General features: G+C 39.4%; 2 protein-coding genes across 2 annotated transcripts in view; both read right to left on the bottom strand.

The window, feature by feature from the left end:
- Positions 1-5485, bottom strand: part of hspb8 (heat shock protein b8) — a 9969-nt gene extending 4484 nt beyond the window's left edge. The window contains exons 1-2 of the mRNA XM_032517132.1: positions 4784-5485; positions 1164-1227 (exon numbers count right to left, since the gene is read on the bottom strand). Coding sequence (XP_032373023.1) covers positions 1164-1227; positions 4784-5210 — 491 coding nt within the window. The 5' untranslated portion in view covers positions 5211-5485. The remainder of the gene's footprint in view (positions 1-1163; positions 1228-4783) is intronic.
- A 486-nt stretch (positions 5486-5971) lies between these two features.
- Positions 5972-20457, bottom strand: part of srrm4 (serine/arginine repetitive matrix 4) — a 65885-nt gene continuing 51399 nt past the window's right edge. The window contains exons 7-13 of the mRNA XM_032517127.1: positions 17819-17902; positions 16707-16872; positions 12505-12827; positions 12115-12300; positions 10532-10633; positions 10252-10407; positions 5972-9410 (exon numbers count right to left, since the gene is read on the bottom strand). Coding sequence (XP_032373018.1) covers positions 9152-9410; positions 10252-10407; positions 10532-10633; positions 12115-12300; positions 12505-12827; positions 16707-16872; positions 17819-17902 — 1276 coding nt within the window. The 3' untranslated portion in view covers positions 5972-9151. The remainder of the gene's footprint in view (positions 9411-10251; positions 10408-10531; positions 10634-12114; positions 12301-12504; positions 12828-16706; positions 16873-17818; positions 17903-20457) is intronic.

Raw genomic sequence — 20457 nt, forward strand, 5'->3', positions numbered from 1 at the left:
CCCCCCCCCCTCTCCATTCAGTCTGTCATTGTTTTCAGGTTTTGTTTAGCTGAGGTGAGGGCTTTCCAATTAAAAGGACTGTGATATGAACAATGCGGGGCTAGCACAACTGCTTACTAATTAGCCAACAGGAAATGAGCAGAACTGGAGCGGCGAGCCAGCAAGACGGCGATTCCCACCAGAGATCAGCACTGCAGCGTGGGGTCTTCTCGCTGCCCAATTAAAAGGCAGAGAGACGGGAAGGTTGTGCAAACGTCTGTAGCTTGTTTGGCTTGGATAAGTTCCAATAGGACAAGTCCACAATATGTGATACGTTTGTGCAATCTACACAACACAACAATACTTCTCCATGCAGTGCCTGCTTCCGTTTTCTAGTGAGTGGGTTTGTCAGTGGCTGTTTGGAGTTGACAAGTTTGTATTGGATTGTTATGTGTCCACTCAAAGCCAATATGAGTATGAAGCAGTTTTTTTTCTTTTAGATGAGAGCTGTGGACTGACTTAGACTTAGCATTGACTTTTACATTCTTAAGAGATAAACAAACAGCAATCATAGATGCAGGATGTTGTCATGTTGAGCAATAGGGAAATTATTCTCTGTCTATCTCTGTCTGTCTGTATGGAATTCTACTTACAAGTTGGGCGTAAAAAGTCTTCCAATTAATTAGCAATTGTATCTTGGGTTTTCTGTTCATGTATATGTTAGTATTCAGCAAGCAAGCAAAGTTAATATGTACAAAGAACAACTGTTCCATAAATCACTTTTAAAAAACAGCGACAATATTCCTTATTGAAGGAAGTTAAGACAAAGAGAAAATAAGAGTAAAAGAGAAAAAGACAATATACTGTACATATATACTGTACAAAATTGCACAACATACAATTTTAAAATCTGTGTCTTTTGCTTTTGACCCCTAATACGAAGACATACAAAATCTACTTGTTACCCAAATCATGACACTTTGTGAGGGTCCCTGATCCCGAGGTTGGAGGTAGAAATACTTCAACATTCAGCATATATTACATCTTGAATATATGGTCATTAATATGGGAACAAATTAAAGCTCTCTTGTGTCCACGATGTACAGAAAGACAGTGGGAAAAACAATAAGCGAGTGTGCAGCTATCATTTATTGTCTAACAGAGTTTAATGAGATTATACTCACTGAATCTTCTTTGTGAAATTCTTTGTCACTATGCCTCCTTCTTCCTGCTTCTCTTCATGTTTTCCTGTTTGAAAAGAAACAATAAATAAGTGGGCGCGTGGAGAGTAACCTTGCATAACCTCAGATATGATCAAGTTCAACATTGTGCATCACTTTAGCAGTATCATGGATCATAAATGAGTGAGCCCGACCAATATATTGGCGGGCCGATACAGTATATCAGAACATCGGATTTTTAAATGACTTAATATTTGTATTGTATCGGCCTTAACAATCCTGTATTGGTCGGGCTCTAGTCCTCATCACCAGTTCAACATTACCATTATCATACATCCCGCACATTTCATGACTTTTTAAACTTTTACATACATCAATGAGCTTTATAATGGATGTTAATTAAATAACTGGTGACACTGAGATCATAACATTTCATTTTCCATTGCTCCACCCCAGCTGCGTTTTCCCATTTAGGCCTCTGGGTGGGTTGCAATGATCATGTTGAAATCATGAAACACCCTTTTCAGTCTCTTCTGTAACTTCCAAGAATGATTCTCCTGCAGAAAGACACTTGGGACATGTTGGCCTGAATTTGGGGAGAAACTCTAAAGAAAATCCCCCCCCCTCAATCCACCTCCACCTCCTAGCTCTGTTTATGGCCGTTCTATCTCTCGGGCTTGCTAGCAGCTGCTCTGGGGCTGCTGAATATCAGTGCCGCCAGCCAGCAGTGTGGTCTGCTCCACCCCTAGACCCCCGTCTGCAATCCGGGTTAGACTATGCGCTACCCTACACCCCCACAGTGACGTGTCTGCCTGCTGAAAGAGCCAGACTGCACTAGGGATCGAGAGGGTGGAATAACACTTTACTAAGATCATCGGTGAAGTCATTACATTATTGTTTAAACCTCCCCAAGTCTAACTGGTCCCATGTCATGAATAATAGAGGTTTTGGGTCAGAGAGTAGTCCAAGGCGCTGCCTCTCCTTGATTTTAAGTCTCTTATGACAGAGATGCCAAATTCCAGATGCTCTATGCAATGCTCAGAATACTGAATGTCGAGGGAGGACAGATGGCGGATGGGACGTTATCGTCACTAAAAGGTGTTTCTGAGTAAGAAGGACAGGGCTATGGTTTTTTCATCATAAAGTTACTGAGTCATGGCGAAAGGCATATGCCGTTTTCCTTCTGTCTATGCAGCGAGCCATAGTTTGTTAGTTTCTAATAAAACTAACAAATAAAAAAACAAAAACTAATTAAAAAAAAAAAGTGTTTTACATAGCAATAGATCAAATGACTATAGGTATGTGTAATGACAAACCTCCCAGAGAGTAATCACTCAGTTCAACGGAACATTTTAACATTTTTAAGCTCAATGTTTTGGTTTTATGACCCACAATTTTTGTTTTGATTCACTTTCATCTACCTCATTTTCAATTGTACCAGTCAGCTGTTTTCAGTGGAAAACCTCTTAGGCGCAGTCACCCTGGTTGGAGACATGAAGGACTAGCAACTAGCTGTAGAACACACAGGAGCATTTAGCAGCTAAAGCCCCACATAAAACTATATATATGCTGTATGCTCTATATGCTACATGCTCTGTGTTTGGTACTAGATGCCTTATATTTACATTACATTTGTTGCATTGCTTCTTAAAATGTAATTATTTACCATGTAAATACAAGTTACAAATATAATTAAAATGCGGTTTGTTCCATTGCCCCTAAGCGTCCAAGAATATGAATGAATACTGCTTTAAGTCCTACAGTACATGTTTAGTCTGTTGCTGGTTCGATTAGCTCAGTCCAGCAGAGAACAGGGCCCATAAAAGCCCTATTTATAATGTTAACTACACATTTTGATTTAGTGAATTTACGTTCTTAAAATCTAACTTTCAGGAATTCTGTTAGAATCCTTCAGTGAGATTTTAATCAACTTGTTTTCATTTGTTGTCGTTTTTTGACCAACTTTCAGTAAGTACCAGTAACAATGTAATCACACTTTCAATGTGTGTTACCAGGCAGAAACATGCTCATGGTGACACTCGTGATAAACTCAAAGTGACTGACTTGGTCCGTGACAGCGATGATGAGTGCACTCGCTTCATCTGGAGGATTCTGTGTTGAACATTTGTTTGCTGGTGTACTGAACATGCTCCTATCACACTCCCTCTCACACTTTAAGAACGGGGCTTGAGTCACTTGCGGCAGGCAGGCCCAACATGGCGCTGATTGAATGATCCAACTGGCATACCAACAATGTGCTTATAAAAAACTCAGAGTTAGGGGGGCCTGCTGTCCTCTGTGCCCTCTGTGCCCTCATCAGCCCCGGATATCCCTGGAATTCATCTCTGGAAGCACAGACATGAGGCTGCAGTTTCCACAACTTACACCAATAGTCAGTGACTGAGCTTGAACGTACACCAGGAGAAGACTGGACCGGCACAAGGGCGGCTACAAAAGGGATCTTATTTCCAGAACATTCTCTCCCTTGTTTAATGGCAGCAAGCGGCTTGTCTTATTGTAAATAGAGACTGTTGTCACGGGCCTTGCCTTAAATCTAAATCGAGCTCATGGGTGACTGAGGGAGCGATTCTCCAGGAATCTGAAACAGGTGTCCAAGCTTCTGTCTGCCAGCGTGCAGGTCCCAGTCCCCAAAATCTGTTTAGCTTCAATATCAAACCTCATTAACGCTGTGACCATGTTGTACCACTGAGGCTTTCATTGTGCTGCTTCAAATCTGCTGCCAAAGTTAAAGAGTTGATATTTCTTGGCCAGGTTTGACTGAGGATCCTGAGATAGTCAGTAAGGTGTTGTTTATGCTTTCTTATGTCTTGGCTGTTTAAGATATATTGTCTAACTGTGACAGCCTGGTGAAAGGTTCAATAAAAACTAAAAATATATGTATTAAGGGGATAAGTGTGCTGAAGTGAGAGGTTTAAGAAAGATTGAGGCGAGAAGTCCAAATTCTTATCTTGCTGAGTAAAAGGTTTGACTAGACACTGAAAAAGCTCATAAAGAAGTTTCCAAACGATTTCATAATATTGTTAAAATATACCCCAACAGTTCTATTGTACTTTCTTTTAACTTTTATCTTCCTAAATGTAGGTCTAAAATTTGAAATTCAAATTCAACAAAGCTGGAGATATAAAACAATATAACGTATGATTTAGGTTTTTCTTGGTCCAGAAGGCATATTGATAGATAGCCTATTGAGAAAAATTGCAGAATACAGCTTTAAAAAAACATGATGTAATATTTCCCATAAGCACCTACACCCCTGTATGTTTTTCACAAGCAGATACTACTATTTGCCCAATTTATTTTGTTTATATTCTATTTAATGTTTTATGTGCAATATGCCTTTATATTATTTTCATTCTTAATTATGTGACCGAATAAATCCCCATTTCAAAAGCACTTTGGACAGAATTGGTTGTCTAAGGTGTTCTATAAATAAAACTAGGCTGATGGTGGGCGCAGTGGGACATTGGGCCTACCAGGTGGGTTCACTTTGTCCTCAAGTCACTGATACCAAAAGTAAGAAGTTTTCCCTTTTACCCAACGAACTTATTAAGTAATGTAAAAGTGCGTTCATTTAAGGCCTCTGCCACAGCATCCCAACTCACCTGACACTTCTACAAATCCGTCTCTCGTTTTGACGTTTAATTCCTCGGGTTTGAAGCTGTGGACGTTCACGCAAACTTTCCACGGTTCCCCCCCGGTGGTGGTGGGGGAGCTCCGGGAGGAAGGCTCGCCGTACCTGCTGGTGTACAGCGTTGGGCCTCCCGTGGACTGGCGCGACGGGAAACCTGTGCGTAAACTACTGCTGAAGGGCGAAGAACTGAGGCGCGAGCTTAACCGACCCGGTCGAGCCCAACCCGGCCAGTCCATTGACAAATCCTCGGGGAAAGGTGGCATCCCGAATTCATCATCCATAAACCGAGACGCGAGCTGATCCCTGAACGGAGACTGATCCCTGAACGGCGATTCTCCAAACGGATCCCTGGGAAACCTCTGCCGGTTTCCCATCGTGTAGAAGTCTCCCTCTGCCATGTCCAGCCGAGTTCTAAACCAGTTTAAGTTCTTCTGTTTGTTTCAAACAATCCCGAACCAAAACTTTTCCTTTTGGAAAAAAAAAAAAACCCAACAAACCAGAACTTCTTCTATGTGTATCGATGTGTCGTAAAACCGGATCTATTCTGGATTTTGCGCATCACCGTTACGCAACCAGTCACAAGGTTGATCCAACAAAGTTGAAAAGCGTGCACTGGTTTTCCTGAGAAAGTGAATGCCTTCTGGCTGTGGGTTTTATACTGGACGGTGTTTTCCCAGGCGATGAGTCGGCACAGCAGTGTCGAAAGTGCTGGGAGGATCTGGAGAGCAGCCACACTGCAAGAAATATCCAACTCAGAAGTATAACATAGTCTTCAAATCTTTAAAGTAAAGAAAACAAGGTGGAATAATGGCATGCTCTGCTGCAAATCAACTGTTCCAGCTGTTGATTAGGGTAAAAAAAACAAAAACAGGTTATGACCTTAATTCACATTAAATTACTTGCTGATGTGGATATTTTTTTGCAGTGCAGGCGCAACAGCTGACCAAAGAGCCTCCCTTTAACCAAATAAAGTAACCGTCCACATGTCACTCACACAGAGTTGGAGCTTCCTCCTCTTGGTGACTCACTGGCTTTTTAATAGAAAATAACGCAGAGCTTCAGGTCAAACACACTGATGTCACAGTACGGATACAACAAAACAGCTAAGAAGTCAACTTTGTGATGGTGGAGTATGTTTACTGTGGAAAATAGTGTGTCGTCAGAAAAGTTTTTTTTTAATTCAGAACATGATTTTATAGAGGTTATTTTAAACACGCAGTGAAAGGGAAAGTTGATTTCCCCGGGACAATTCAATATTCAGATGACACGTTATTACAAAGTGGAGTTCCAACTGACACAAGATAAAATGGGCTTTTGCAATATGCTCCTTCATATGGAAAACAGGGGGAGTATGCATAATTAATCACTGAAAACAATCAATCACTATTGCTATAAGACTTTGTTAATGAGATTTTTTTTCATATAACAAAAGACATGATCAGAGGGATCTTTAGCACAAAGACATCTAGAGTCCATTTATTGATGCCTGACGGGCATGTTGTCGTCTTTTCCCTTTCCACTGGTCAATACATCATTATTCAAACATTTTAACATCCAACAAGGCCCAAATCACATTCTGTAAATCAAATAATCACATTATGTCTAATCTTTACAATGCAGATGCATATTTACACCACAGTTATTACATATTCAAAAAGATCTGGCACAAGAACTGATGTAAACTTTACATTGTGAGATGGGGAGAGGGCCTTTGTGGCATGGGCACCCATCTAAAAAGTTTATGAACATGACTGCACACATTTTCTACTGGCACAGAGTCATCGCCACTTTATAGTTTATGGATGACTTTGGTGCCAAGTCCCTTCCTCTTCCAGCGTCATACATCCCTCATTTGTCCACTTTAGTTGACATTCAGGGAAATAAGCTGAGAGTATTGAGTGCATAGAGAGCAGTCTGTCAGGCCTGGAGCAGTTACACAGACAGCATGATACATTTGAAATGATTTAGAAATATAAGTCTTAATTATTTGGAAATGCAGTTTCAAACTTCCTTCGCAGATTCAAACTCTTTAGTCAAAGCAGCTTCGAAAATGAACTTGAAAGGAAAAGTTTGACATTTTGTTTCTTCGCTTTCTTGCCCAGAGTTATACGAGCAGACTGATACCACTCTCACGCCTGTACTGTAAATATGAAGTTATGATTGGCAGCCAGTTAGCTTAGCTTAGCATTGAGACTGGAAATGAGGTCTGTCAAAGAGTTAGAAAAACATCCACCTACTGTACCCGTAATCCGCTGCTCTAAAGCTCACTAATTAACATGTTACAACTCGTCTATTTAATTGATACAAAGACGAAAGTGTCAGAACAAAAAGTTGTGGTTTTATGGAGAGAAAGATACCTGATTACAGTCGAGAAGACCAAAACGTGTAAATAAATATTTCAGCATTAAGCGGGTTGTGTACGGGAGTTCTTCTCCGTTTTAATGTAGGGAAAGAAATAAAATAGTCCGGCACATGACCTACCGTATAAACACAACTTGTCAATTCTACACTTACGTTTTTGTATGGATTAAACACATGAGATATATTTTGATTAATGATCTGTAGAGGTGCCATTAGGCAGATTTTATTAACCTTTTAACAGAGCCAAGCCAACGGTTTCTCCATTTCCCCGTCTTCATGCTAAGCTAAGATAGCTGGCTGTAGTTTCATATTTAACAGACAGATATGAGAGTGGTAGTAACGTTCTCATCTAATTCTTGACAGGAAAGCAAATGTTAAGCAACAAATGATACTTTTGATTTTTGTTCTGCCATTTCAGCTTCTGCTCCTTTGTCTTTAGAACATCTGCAGCTACGTTGAGGTTTATGTGCGAGTGAGGTGGCGAACCCCGAGAATAATTTAAAAATAAAATAAATTACAGCAGTGCCATAATAACTATAAACTGACAGTGTTGCATAGAAAGACTGACCACTACTGAGAGGGACAACAAACCAATAAATATTAAATTAGTAATAAATATGGATGGTGCTGCACAATAAAAAAAAAAAAGGCCTTTCCTATTGTGATGTAGCTCAAGAACAGAAACGCAGTCGATTCATGTGTTTGGTTCCAGTGTTGTAGCAAGAAAACATTATTCAAGTAAATTCAGTATCAATGCTCTTCATAAGTTCAGACTTACTGTCAAAATGAGTTACAACTTGTTCTATCTGTGCCATATTTTGAAATCATAAGTATCAAATAAAAACCGAGACTGATAAGTAGGGTGTGTGGGTGTGGGTGTGTGTGTGTGTGTGTGTGTGTGTGTGTGTGTGTGTGTGTGTGTATAGGACAGCCCAAGCTGAAAATGTAAGCATTATATTAACATTTAATGTATCCTTTCCCCGACCCCATAACAAATTGATTCTGTTTTATTTGCTGTCAACAGCATAAGCCGTCAAGGACAATACCTCTTCTGACACGTGAATATTTTGTCAAAAGAACCCCCCCCCCACTCACTGTCCCTGCGCAATGTTTTGATCGCTCTCTGTTGTATTACATGCACTTGACATTTCAATTGTTTTCCACTTGACCAGAGGATAGATTAATTTGACCTTTGAGCTGACAGGCAGCTGCCCGCCGTTTACTTTTTCAGAGGAAAAGCGTTTGTTCTCCACTTTGTGAAGTGCAGCGATCAGAGCAATAGTCATTTTCCCTTTTTCCCAACAAAGATCCCTCTGAAGCCATTTGTTAACACTCGGATCAAACAACTCAAATGTTACTTCAATACTTAACGACTTCACAACATACAACCCTGACATTGGACAGTAAATACCCGATGTCTTATGGAACTTTAAAAGTAGCTGGTGCATCTGCTCTTGCATTAGCCAACAAATACTGTAAATTGCACCCCCCTCCCCCCCAAAACAATTATGGGAATTAAGTAATTTCTTATTATTTTCTTCAGGCCTCATTATGCACCATTTTCAAGAACTATCAATTTTCAAATACATATTGAGCATTTACTTAGGACAGTACTTCAATGGATAGTGCATGGACATAAAATGAGGAAAAGCGATGTTTGTTGAGACAAATACAGGAACACTGTTTATGTCCCATGTGCATTTTCTATAATAACATCTAAGAGATAAATAGTCTCAGGCCATAGTGAGTGCTGATGCAAGAGAATGCAGTACAAGATCAAAACAAACAAAAAGACATTCGGTCTCCAGTGGTCTCTGTAGGCAGAGAGCAAACAAGACTGCCTCAATGAAAGACGTGGTCAGAACCCCTTGCTGGGACATTTCCACTCAAGTGTCAAAGTGGAGCACGGAGACGCACACAGACGATTGCTCCAACATCCAACGTACCCGCTCTCGTCCTTTCATGTGCCCTTAGAAACCTAGTGCCTCGTTTTGTTGCGTTTGTTCAATGAACCGCGGCTCCGGCTGCGACTGCGGGTCCCAAAGATTGAGTTCCAGGATGAACTACGGCTGAAGCTCCTGTAGGAGGAGTAACTGTGGCTCCGGCTCCGGCTAATGCTGTGGATGGGGCTGCGACTGCGGCTGCGGGTGAAGAGGCTGCTCCAGGATGACACACTGGTGGATCGGCTGCTGCACGAAGGGCTGGGTCGGAAGTAAGGGATGGGTCGCTTCCTGGCACTGAGAAGAGCCAAAAAAAGAGGAAGTGGTGTGAAACTGACATACAGTACATGGATTAAAGCTGCAAGGTGTTCATTTTACTAAACCTTAAAACTGCACTCATCATTGTTTTCATATGAACAATGTGTCAAATGACACACCAGCTTGGCAGTTTATTGTTCTTGTTTCACAGCAGCAATTTAGCTGTTTTGGTTCACTTTCACTCCTCTCTCTCATCAGCTTTCTTCTCAAGACACAGCTGTTTTCATCAAAACAGCCTCACTGAAATAAAATATCCCTTTTGCAGGCATGTCCTGTAGGCAAAACCAAAACAGTGAGCTTATAGACACTAAAACAGCTGACAATTCCTCGTGGGTTCACTACAATTAACCTTTTACGTAGTCATTTGGCCTTTAATTCATATACTGAACAGTGCAGCTAAAGCAATTTAGATTAGTGGTGCAATAGCCACATAAAATCTGTTATCTGTCTGTGGATGTTGTGTTCTTTTGTGCATATTTCTGGGTGCATATCATTTGCTGTTGTCAAAGAGCAGTATGAAATGAAAGAAAAGTAAAGCTAACTCGGTTTTACATTTCAGATTGCCTGTGTTCCACCATCTGCTTCATCAGCACCTATGGTGGCTTTGGAGCTTACGGTTATCTCATCGTCTGGCTACATGCCATTTCAAGGTACACAGCTCATCAACACAAGGTGAAAGATTTCAGGGTGGGGACTTGTCCAACTGAGATAGCGGACGGTGTGACCAGCAGTACAGTTTTTTTCTTTTTTCATTATTTGCTACATTTAGGCATAACAATGTATACTTTAGCTGTAAATAACCCAGCTGGAAAGGCTGTACCTTGTGATTCGGCGTGCTTCCAGGTGGCTTGGCGAGTCTCTCCTCCTTTTCTTCATAGGAGAGTAGGATTTGCGTCTTTGTCTCTTCCCACTAACCTTATGTGCATGCTTCACATCTTTCTTTTGGGAGCTATGCATTCTCTTTCTGTCTCGTAGTCTGGGAAGCAGATGTAACGTAATGTGAAAATTGAATCACCAACAAGGTCAATACAATGTGGATTGGTTTTCCTACACCAATAAATAATAAGTCATTAGCAGCTGGAAAATTTTGCAAAGTTCACCTGTCAGCACTGTGTCTGGAGTAGCTTCCTGTGGAGCTCAGGCTGGACACGCTGCCTCGTCGCCTCAGGTCAGCCGAATAACTCGGTGAAGGCGAGTACGAGCTGGTAACGAGAAAAACAACAATTATCTCCTGGAATTGAGCTAAGCAGCAGTAGTTACGATTGTACAGTATAAAATGTAAATCTGCAAATCTCTGCAAAATACAATATGAATCAGTGCGTATTTCCATCAACTTCCTTTTGCATATGTATCATGACAGTAGGGCTGGGTATCTTTCAAACATTTTCAATAACGGTACCGATACCAATACCGTGACTTATACCGGTTCCTAAATAATACGTCTTTTCTATACCAATTTTAGAAAACAAAAAGAAATTGCAACATTACCGGACAAATATTTTTGTGTATTTTTCAGCTCCTACTACATGCTCCCGTCTCTGTGCGTAACATAAAAGTTTTTCCTGCCTGCCTTTACGACGTGTAACTTTAGACCTGCCAGACTTAGCTGTGTGGACTCTCCACACAGGAGAGTCACGGTGCCGCTGCAAAATAGCTTTGGGAAGGAACTTGTTTTGATGTAACATGTGTAGTAGTCCTCATAAATCCAGAGTTTAAAATTACAACACAAAGAAAGGGGTAGGTACCGGACATCCGGCTGAATTTTCCGGCGGCAAAATCCCGGAAGTGGAACGTCATGGATATAGACTAATCCAGAGGGGAACACAAACCACAAATGTAAACCTCATGGTGGTGCTAGAGGAAGTCAGGGGATCACCAAAGTCATGAGGAGACATCATCTAGAAAACCGTCAATGGCTGTGACTAACTGAGTGCCAACGCATTTTGTAGATGTTGAGCTATTTCTCAGGATAAGCAAAAACTTTGACGTGCTGGGGGGGCTAGGAAAAGTCAAGGGATCACCAAATCATTAGGATTCATTATTTGGGCAACGTGGCATCTCTAGGCTACCACATTTCATAGCAATCCATCTAATAGATGTTGACATTTTTCAGTCTGGGCCAAAGTGGTTTTCCATATTATGTGCAAATTGAATTGCATGTGAGTGGAAATGTACTTGGGTATTAGTGGTTATAAGTATATAGATCCTTTACTAGTGCTAAGTACTAATAGCGCCCTGTAATAATATTGTTTTACAAATAAAAGGCAAGCATTGAAAATGTTACTTATAAAAGTATGTAAGTATCATCAGAAAAAATTCACTTAAAAGTAAAAGCACTCAATGCAGAAAAAGACTCACATTTTGGAAACCGGAAACAATCAAAATACTTGTGTATGGAATCGGCTAATCACTTATAGGCCTCTATATTGTTGGGTAGTTTCATTTTTAATGAAACATTGTATTTTAGAAACTACATGTGTTTTGTGTACAAGAACCTTAATTTGTAAAGTAACCGGTAACTAAAGCTGTCAAACTAATGTAGTGGAGTAAAAAGTACCACAGTTCTCTCTGAAATGTAGTGGAGTAGAGGTAGAAAGTGGCAAGTACAGTCCTTAATAAATGTACCTAGTTACATTCCACCACTGGATGTTGGTGATTTACAACATAAAAGTAGTTAACCCACCTGCAGGATGACAGCGACAGGCTACGAGAGTAGCGCCCAGAGTATCTGGAACTCCCCGAGGATCTGCTCCTGCTCGTGCTGCTGGATGACTGACGCCTTCGAGACGACTTTCTCCTCCTCTGTGGACAGCTGGAAGGCTTTGGAGATCTCACAACTTCTACCCGACACCCTAAGGTTATCTGCTCTCTGCAAAGAAAACGTGTTTCACTGCTTTGAGTGATAAAGCCCGAACTGGGTTGTTTTCAAAAAATGCGTTTCCCTTTTTTTCTCACTTATGAAGCTGAATATTTCAAAAGAGGAAACAGAGCGTGGAAACAGAAGATAAACAGCTTGCAATGTTCCTGGTAAGCATTCATTCAGATGGATTATTTCTTATGAACAGAACATTACCTCTTGCCGTTTCCACTGTAAAGGGTTGCTGACAAGTCGTCCTCCATGTAAGGTTTGCACAGGGAAGCGTAGCTGGTCACAGAGTTTCCTGAATCAGAGCCATTGTCTTTGTCAGTGAACTTCAGCTTTTCTGACGAGGCCAGGCGTTTGCGGTGGCTCTTCTTGTTGTCAGTGACATTTGCCTGAGTAACGCCAGTTTTGCTTGATGGCGGCGAACATGTGTCATTCCCAGAATCGTAATCGTGCGGACCTTCGGTCTGGCTCGATAAATGCTGAGACCCTTTTCCGTGTAAAAGCTTGCTTCCAGGTTTTGACGACAAAATCTGCAAACAGACAAAGAGGCTGCAGCTTAAAACCAAACGTGTGCGGATAAATGGAACCTGCTATCTGCTTTGATGCACTGTGAATACTCAATACTCAATGTTCATATTCCCTTGAAAACACAGAGAAGTATTTATTTTTCTTTTCTTGGGACAGAAAATTTTGAAAGATAAAGACATCATGCAAATTTGAAGCATGCGATTAACCCCAAAACAAAGTCCTAACTCAACTAAAGTCAAAGAAATCAACAGGAAACAAATTTAGATAAAGTAAGTATAAACTAAAACAACTATATGAAAGGAACAACAAAAGAGCAGATAAGAAAGAAAAACTATGCGTGGAAAAATCTACCGGCTCTAAACCCAAGAGAAAAAGAGTAAACAAGCCCCATTGAAAAGCCTCATATAAAGAACATTGCACAAACATCACAAAATGGGTATTATGTAGAAATGAAAAGGATTGCAGACAAAGAGAGATCCCATCAGTCTAACTAAGAAAGCCCTCAGAATGGGACAGATGACTGTGCTCTTTCTCCTGTAAGAAGTAAATAATTAGCCTGCACCGACCTACAAGTAAATCCCTAAATCTGCGGATAGCATCGACTTACCAATCAAGATTTCCTCCTTAAGTAGGTAAGGTGTAAGAAAAAGGGAAGAGCGGGCAACATAAGTTCATCATTAGTCGTAAATAGCAAGAAAAAGACAATAACCCTCTCTTCAAACCCAGAGCCAGTTAGACTTATACTGGCATGTTACTTTTTCTTTGCTCCATTGTTTTGGAATTTTCGGGAGCAAAAAGTTCCAGAATACTTTAATAGTGTGCTTGTGAGTACAACTACTGCACACTTAACATGTATTTATTTTTTATTTTTTACTGCAGACGGAAAGAGACACGGACTCTCCGAGGACCATACCTGAAAAATCTAATTAAATTATGATCTCTCTTTATTTGTTTATTGATTACGAGACACTCAGAGGTAAATCTGGCGAAGGTTTCCCATCATCTAGTGTAAAGGTGGCACAACAGACCAACCCGGAGGGAGAAATTGACAGAAATCTTTGTTCTTCTAACCATCCTCTTTACCGCTGCATCGTACTCAAGAGCAAATGATTTCACTTACAGGACAAATTCTAATCAGAGACATTCTTCACTGTCCCCTGGAGACAGTTTGACATTCAAAAGGTTCTTTTGAGCTTTCATTTCCTTTTGTTGCCACAACTTTTCTTATGCTTACACCACAAAAGGAATTTATCAATTTACCAGTTACATATATTTACAGGAAAGGTTGACATATTTTATAATCAACCTCATTCATGTTGATTATTCATATTTTTCAGGGGTTTTCTGTCCAGTGATACCTACCTTTCCCTTTATGGATTGCTTTTTTTTGGGAAAGAAATATTAAGCAAAGGTCCTTCTACATTACTTTTGAAATGACATGTTTTTATTTACCAAATCAAAACCCATAAATAAATGCAAACACCACTGAATAATTCTGAGGCTACCCCTCAGCAACCAACTGTGAAGTCCTCCAGAAAGACTTTGGGTTATTGAATACCAGGCATGATTCAATATATGGATTCATTTATTGAATTTCAATTAAAACCCTGTGGTGTGTAATTAAAAACATGTGTCTGTGCAATTACCATAATGTAATGATTGCTGGAGAGAAATAAAATGTATTTCATGCTCCAATAAGCATGAGACAATGAGTTTAAGGACATAGCTGTATTTAAGAGGCTCTTTAAGAGAACATCACTTAAAAAAAATTGAATAAATAATGAACCTGCCATTAACAGCACAGTTGTAAAATTAGTTGAGAAAAAGCAGGTCAGATCTGCAATATGAACAATTGAAACTGTCTGCTGGAAGACAACTCATAACAGACTACACACATTCTAATGACAGCGGGACAAGCGTATTTAATCTGAAGTCTAAAAAGTTCTGACGTGTGTTTACGTTGTTTTTATTGGTCCAAAGAGGCAAGAGAATTCTAATAATTCCAAAATCCATAATCATTCTTTATCTTGGACTGTGGTCAAAGATAAAAAACTGTATGTCTTATATCTTTCCTAAACACTTTTCCTTGACCTCGCTGGAAAAGTCATGAGGTAGACCCTTGTGTTGTCCTCAGGGCCGATTTGACATGTTTAAAAAGAAAAAAAAAAAGTAATATAAGGAACTATAAGGAGCTTTCTTTCAACCAGATTGCCTAAAAATAACATGGATGCCATACAGTGTTCTTCAAGTAAAATGAATGATTACTTTTACTGAATTTTGTTTGTTTTATTGAGTTTTATGGCATTTTAAAAAAATTGACCAACACCTTGGATGAAAATGACAAAAGAAGTGACTAAAAGCGCTGGAAAAAAACAAGAAATTGTTTTTGTATAATGTAAAATAGGATGTATTATGTAATGTAAAATATAAATTAGGCTATGAATTAAAAAAGCGTAGAAAAGAAAACAGCTAAAACATTGGAAAAAGCAAAAGATGATAGTTGATGGGAAGACAGCACAAGGGTTAAGGAAAAAATGTGAAGGGTCACAAGGATAGTGTTTCCCCCTAGGAAATTTTCAAGCGGGGGTGGTGGCTCTGAAACAACTTTTTATGAGGGTGTCCAAACACTGTGTGACCTTTGGCACTATTATGATTACTGCACATCATTTTTGAAAATAAATACAAACATTGATTTACACATAGTAGGCTGTAAGAAAGTGAAGATGGAACTTGTGAGCAGAAAAAGTCTTGTTTGGCAGTACTTTCAGTCAAAAGAAGAATCAAGTCGAACTACATGTTCAATTTGCTACATGTTCCGATTTGTCTCATGGTGGCAAGGACCGTAAACAATACAATACGTCGCCGCTGTTAAAACATTTGCGTATGAAACATCCGAAAGAATTCAAGTTGTGCATGAAGGAATCTACAGACAGCAGCCAAAATGCAGCAACTTCAGGTACGGCAAAGGAAGGTCAGTCACCGCTAAAAACTTGTGTTAACCAGAAAGTGCCTCTCCCGGGCGGTCAGCTGTTCTCTCGGCAAATTAATCTTACTACAGTGGGAGCAAAGCAACCAAATGGTCGGCTGCTGCTTGTTAGCTAATGTTAGCTTTCTAATTTCACCCACCCAACATGCCTTCATCATACACTGGTTATTGGAAATTTGCCAAACACATGGTCACTCATCTGGCAATAGCAATGTGCTTTCCTACGATGTGAAAAGAAGGCGTGAATTCAACATTTAAGTTGTTACATTTACCTATTTTAGAGGTTGTGGATGTTGTTTACTTCATTAATGAGTTTACGGTGTTAATGGTCTGAGGATGGGAGTAGGATTCGGTATTCGGTATTCGGTTTTGGATTCGGCAGAATCTTAACCAGTGGATTCGGTATTTGGCCAAACCCCAAAAAATCTGGATTCAGTACATCCCTAGTGAAAATGTCAATTTACTGTCAGCTGTTATCAGAGGATGCAGCTGAGGGAAACAAGAACTAATCATTCACAGTCATTAAAGGTCCCATGACATGAAAATTCTATACCACGTACCTGATGGCGTTACTTTTAAAAAAACAGAAAATCGGGAACTGACAAAAGTACTGCAAAATAAAGAATTTATAAAATGAGCTCAGTCAGGCCATGTATAGTTTTTAGATTTTGTAAACATTGATCCTTTAGAGGACAGCTGAATGGGTTCAGACATATAATCTTCAACAAATTAAAATTCAATCCAAAATCCTAATAGTGAGCTAACGTTTTTCCAAACCCAACCGCCTCACTGTAGGCATTTTATTTTGACTAACGATAAGCTGTTTAACATGGCCATCACTGAGAAATCTAACCGAAAGAGCCGCAGCATTGTTAGAGTCCTAAAGTGTACTTACGGTGGCAGTTGAGAGGATGGAGCGATATTTTGGAGCCGTTTTACACACTGATTTGGTGGCAGATCTCCACTTCATGTCTGTGTGGTCAAGCACTCCATTGCTTTCCTCTACTACGACTGCCAGGTCTCCTAATGCCTGATGTACCACTGATTTTTGCAGATGGTGTCTGTGGGAAAATGTAAAAAGATTTAGTTTTCATGACACAGCATCGAGACATAAATGCTTCTTTTCCCTTACAGAAAATTCTGCACCCCAGAGAACATGACATTAAGTATCACTCGTGCACAATTGATGTTAGTGAAATATCTGGATTTACTTTAGGAACATTTTGGTTTTTGTTGTCTTGTTTTGGCCATCTCAAAAAATGAATTGTAAACTGTTATGTTATCATAGTAAAACCAATGAAAAAAAAATAGTTTCTTGAGCGTTATTCTACCTGTGTAGATTAGCTGATAAGGGATTGATTTTCAGCTTTGTAAAATAAGGAGTTTAAAGCTCAAAATATCTTGATTTTGAATTATGATTTCCTCTGCTTAAAATCCCACAAACTCATAGTAATGAGTAAGTAATAAAGAGCTCCAGACAGATTTAAAAACCTTTATTTTAGAATATTTATATTTTAAATTGGACCTCCATTTGAGTCCACTGAAGTGAATCTTCCCGTTTTACGTGTCAAAGTTCACTAATTGGGTTCTCCCTTAGAATGCCATTCTGACTCTAAATGCAATTTTGTGCATTCAACAGCGATCAATGATTATTTAAAGATTAACCATCACAAGTGGAAGAGTCTAGTTATTCTACTGGCTACTAGAGATCATCATGCTGTCAACTCTGTTCAGTATAATCCATAAAAATCTGTGAAAAACAACATCCTTCATCTTTTATGATTTTGCAATATGTCATTATAATTGAGTGCATCGATCTGTGGAGTGAATATGGGGCCCACTTTCTGTGAAGCTGTGATAAGGGCTGGTCGTGCCTGAGATCAGGAAGTCACCTCTGCCTTATCTGTCATCGCTGTGGTGTGACCAGAAACTCGGCAGACACCTCAAGCTGATAAGAGAAACTGAGGGAGTGAGGGGAGGTGAGAAGGGGGAGGGATGGGTTCCTACCTGTCCTCTGTGGAAGATTGGTAGGAAGAACTGTCCGACTCTGACCTCCGATAGCGTCGTCTCCGCCGCGAGTGAGTCCGTGAACTGAAGGTGATAAGGAGAGAAGACACGAGTGAATAAGGGGCGAAGCGTACTGTGATTAATCAATCAACATGAAGTACTTACAAGCAATTTTCAGTTAATTGAGAATGTTATTTAAGTACCTATTCCTGCTTCTCATACGTTAGAATCAATCTATTCTATACCATTGTACATATTACTGATTACGTTTGTAGTTTGTACATACTGTTTGTCCCATAAACTCTTTTTGTTTTGTGTAAAAGGTAGGTGTATCAATCTCCACCTTCAGCCTGCATCTCTTTGGTCTTTGCTTTATTTGATTTCTGACATTTATTCAATATTTTGTCTTTATTTAAAGTGGCAATATGTAACTTTCAGTTTGTGTTGATTTCAGTGGCCCTCTGGATAAAAGCAGAAGTGGTTTTACCACACCTGCAGTAAAGGTCTAGGAGAAGCGTTACAGGCAAAGCGTCAAATAGTCACAATTAATGTTTTGCTTGGACAGCTAGTCATTCATTTACAACAAGAGAATACGTTACAGATGCATCGTTTCATTTCCAGTGTTTCATTCTGTAACTTACCCTACTTTGGATGTATGGTGAGCTATACCCGGTATCACTGTCACTGTGTCAGGAGCCAAAGCATTAAGAGATTGTTGTAACGTAATAATAACAATAATAGATAATAATAGATTTATATAGTGCCTACCATGAAACCAAGGGACGCTTTACACAAATACAGGAGGGCAAGACAAAGAAAATAGTAGGCCAACACAAACACGGACTAAAGGGAATGACACGTCTGTCCTAAATGGACAAGAGAAATAATTTAATGTTGGTTACTGACGTACAACCACATTGCACAATCTAAGGTTATTTTATGAATGAAATAGACATATTACATACTTGAGGGCCAATTCGGGGCCAATTTTAAATCATTTACAATCCCGTAATTGTCTCTTGTAATTGTCGCCCGTTGTCTTTCACTTTCCCTTTTAGCTTATAGTTGTTCTTCAGGGAATAACCCTGGGGGCCCTGAGGCCATTTTTACAGTTTAATTTCCGTCTGGATTTATTTTATAAAAAAGCTTGTAAAACATTTTTTTTAGGACAAACTGGGTTATTAGAATATTCGGGTTGCAGTGAGGTCACTTGCATGTTAAAAATGGTTGTAGGGCCTTAAAGATAAATAAATAAATAAATAAATAAATAAATAAATGAATGAATGAATGAATGAATGAATGAATGAATGAATCTTCCAGATATGTATTGATATCACAGACATATAAGTAAAACCTAAGCCATTTTCCATTCTAAAACACTTCTCATATTTCTTGGGAGTCACACTGGGAAGAAATAATCATTATAACTTATACAGTTGACAAAATACATGCATTTTTTCCAAAAAAGTCAAGACGTTTTGCTCTCATGACATTTACTTATGCCAATAATAACAAAATAATGTCATATTTATTGATATTACACCCACAGCAATGTTATACAAGCAAATATGTGTCTAAATAGTGCACCATATGGCCTTCCATAGAGTATATAGGCATTTTTGTCCCCTCTGGCTTTCCATACAAGAGGGGTGCCTTTATCTCCCATATATGGGCATGTACTTCCTGAAACAATAGACGGGAGAGACAGGGCAGAGATGGAGGAGTGAGCCAGCGGCAGAAATGAGCCAAAACGCGATGAATTATGGATATAAAGTGAATCAATCTGGGATATAACAGTATGGATTTAAAGCCCAAAGAGGCTGAAGTTCCAGGCTGGATAGAAAATCCCCTGTAGAGGCTAGAAAGACCCGGAAAAGACCGCTGTAAACGCGAAAACGTCAGGGTTTAAACAAAACCGAAAGTGAGTAAATCGCTTGTATGGTTCAAAAGTTATTAAACTATGAATCAGAGGTACTTTTTTACTCGTGGGCGAGTGTCTCGGGCTCAGAGGATTAATAAAAACTATATTAAAATAGGGTTCTTTTCACTGTTAGTCTTGTTTGCTGTTACAGGTCATTTATGATCATCAACTGGAACAAAAAGTTTAAGAAACATTTAAAAGTTACATGTAGTCACTTTAAGATGTTTAGATTTGCTACCATTTTTCACCAACATAAAACTATCCATAATTAAATAAATTATTTGCTGAGATTAGGAAACAGAGACACACAACAATGAGTGTACCCAAATGTCTGTAATAATCCCTCAGTGTGTGGGATAATTGTGTGTTTATTTAAGGCAGGTTGAAGTTGAACCTGGAAGATAGTCTGTAAAGTGCAGATATTTACACCTGACAATTTATGTTAATTGTTTGGCATTGCCAAATGTTTGGATCTTGTTTTCTCTGATGAATATGAACCGTGTTTGAAAAATAGGACAGCGTAGGCATGAAGAACACAAAAGAGAGAGTTGTAAGCTGGAAAGCAGTGGTTTCTGTCGAAGTAAGCAGCAACTGAACTTGGCTCTGTGCTTACAAACAACAGTCTGCTCATCCAAAGTCAAATTATAAAATGTTGCGAGATCACAGCATGAAATTGGTTTCTCTTACCCTCTTTCACCCATTTTTGCCTCTCTTTGTG

Source organism: Etheostoma spectabile, chromosome 5, assembly GCF_008692095.1.
Source record: "Etheostoma spectabile isolate EspeVRDwgs_2016 chromosome 5, UIUC_Espe_1.0, whole genome shotgun sequence".
Taxonomy (NCBI): Eukaryota; Metazoa; Chordata; class Actinopteri; order Perciformes; family Percidae; genus Etheostoma; species Etheostoma spectabile.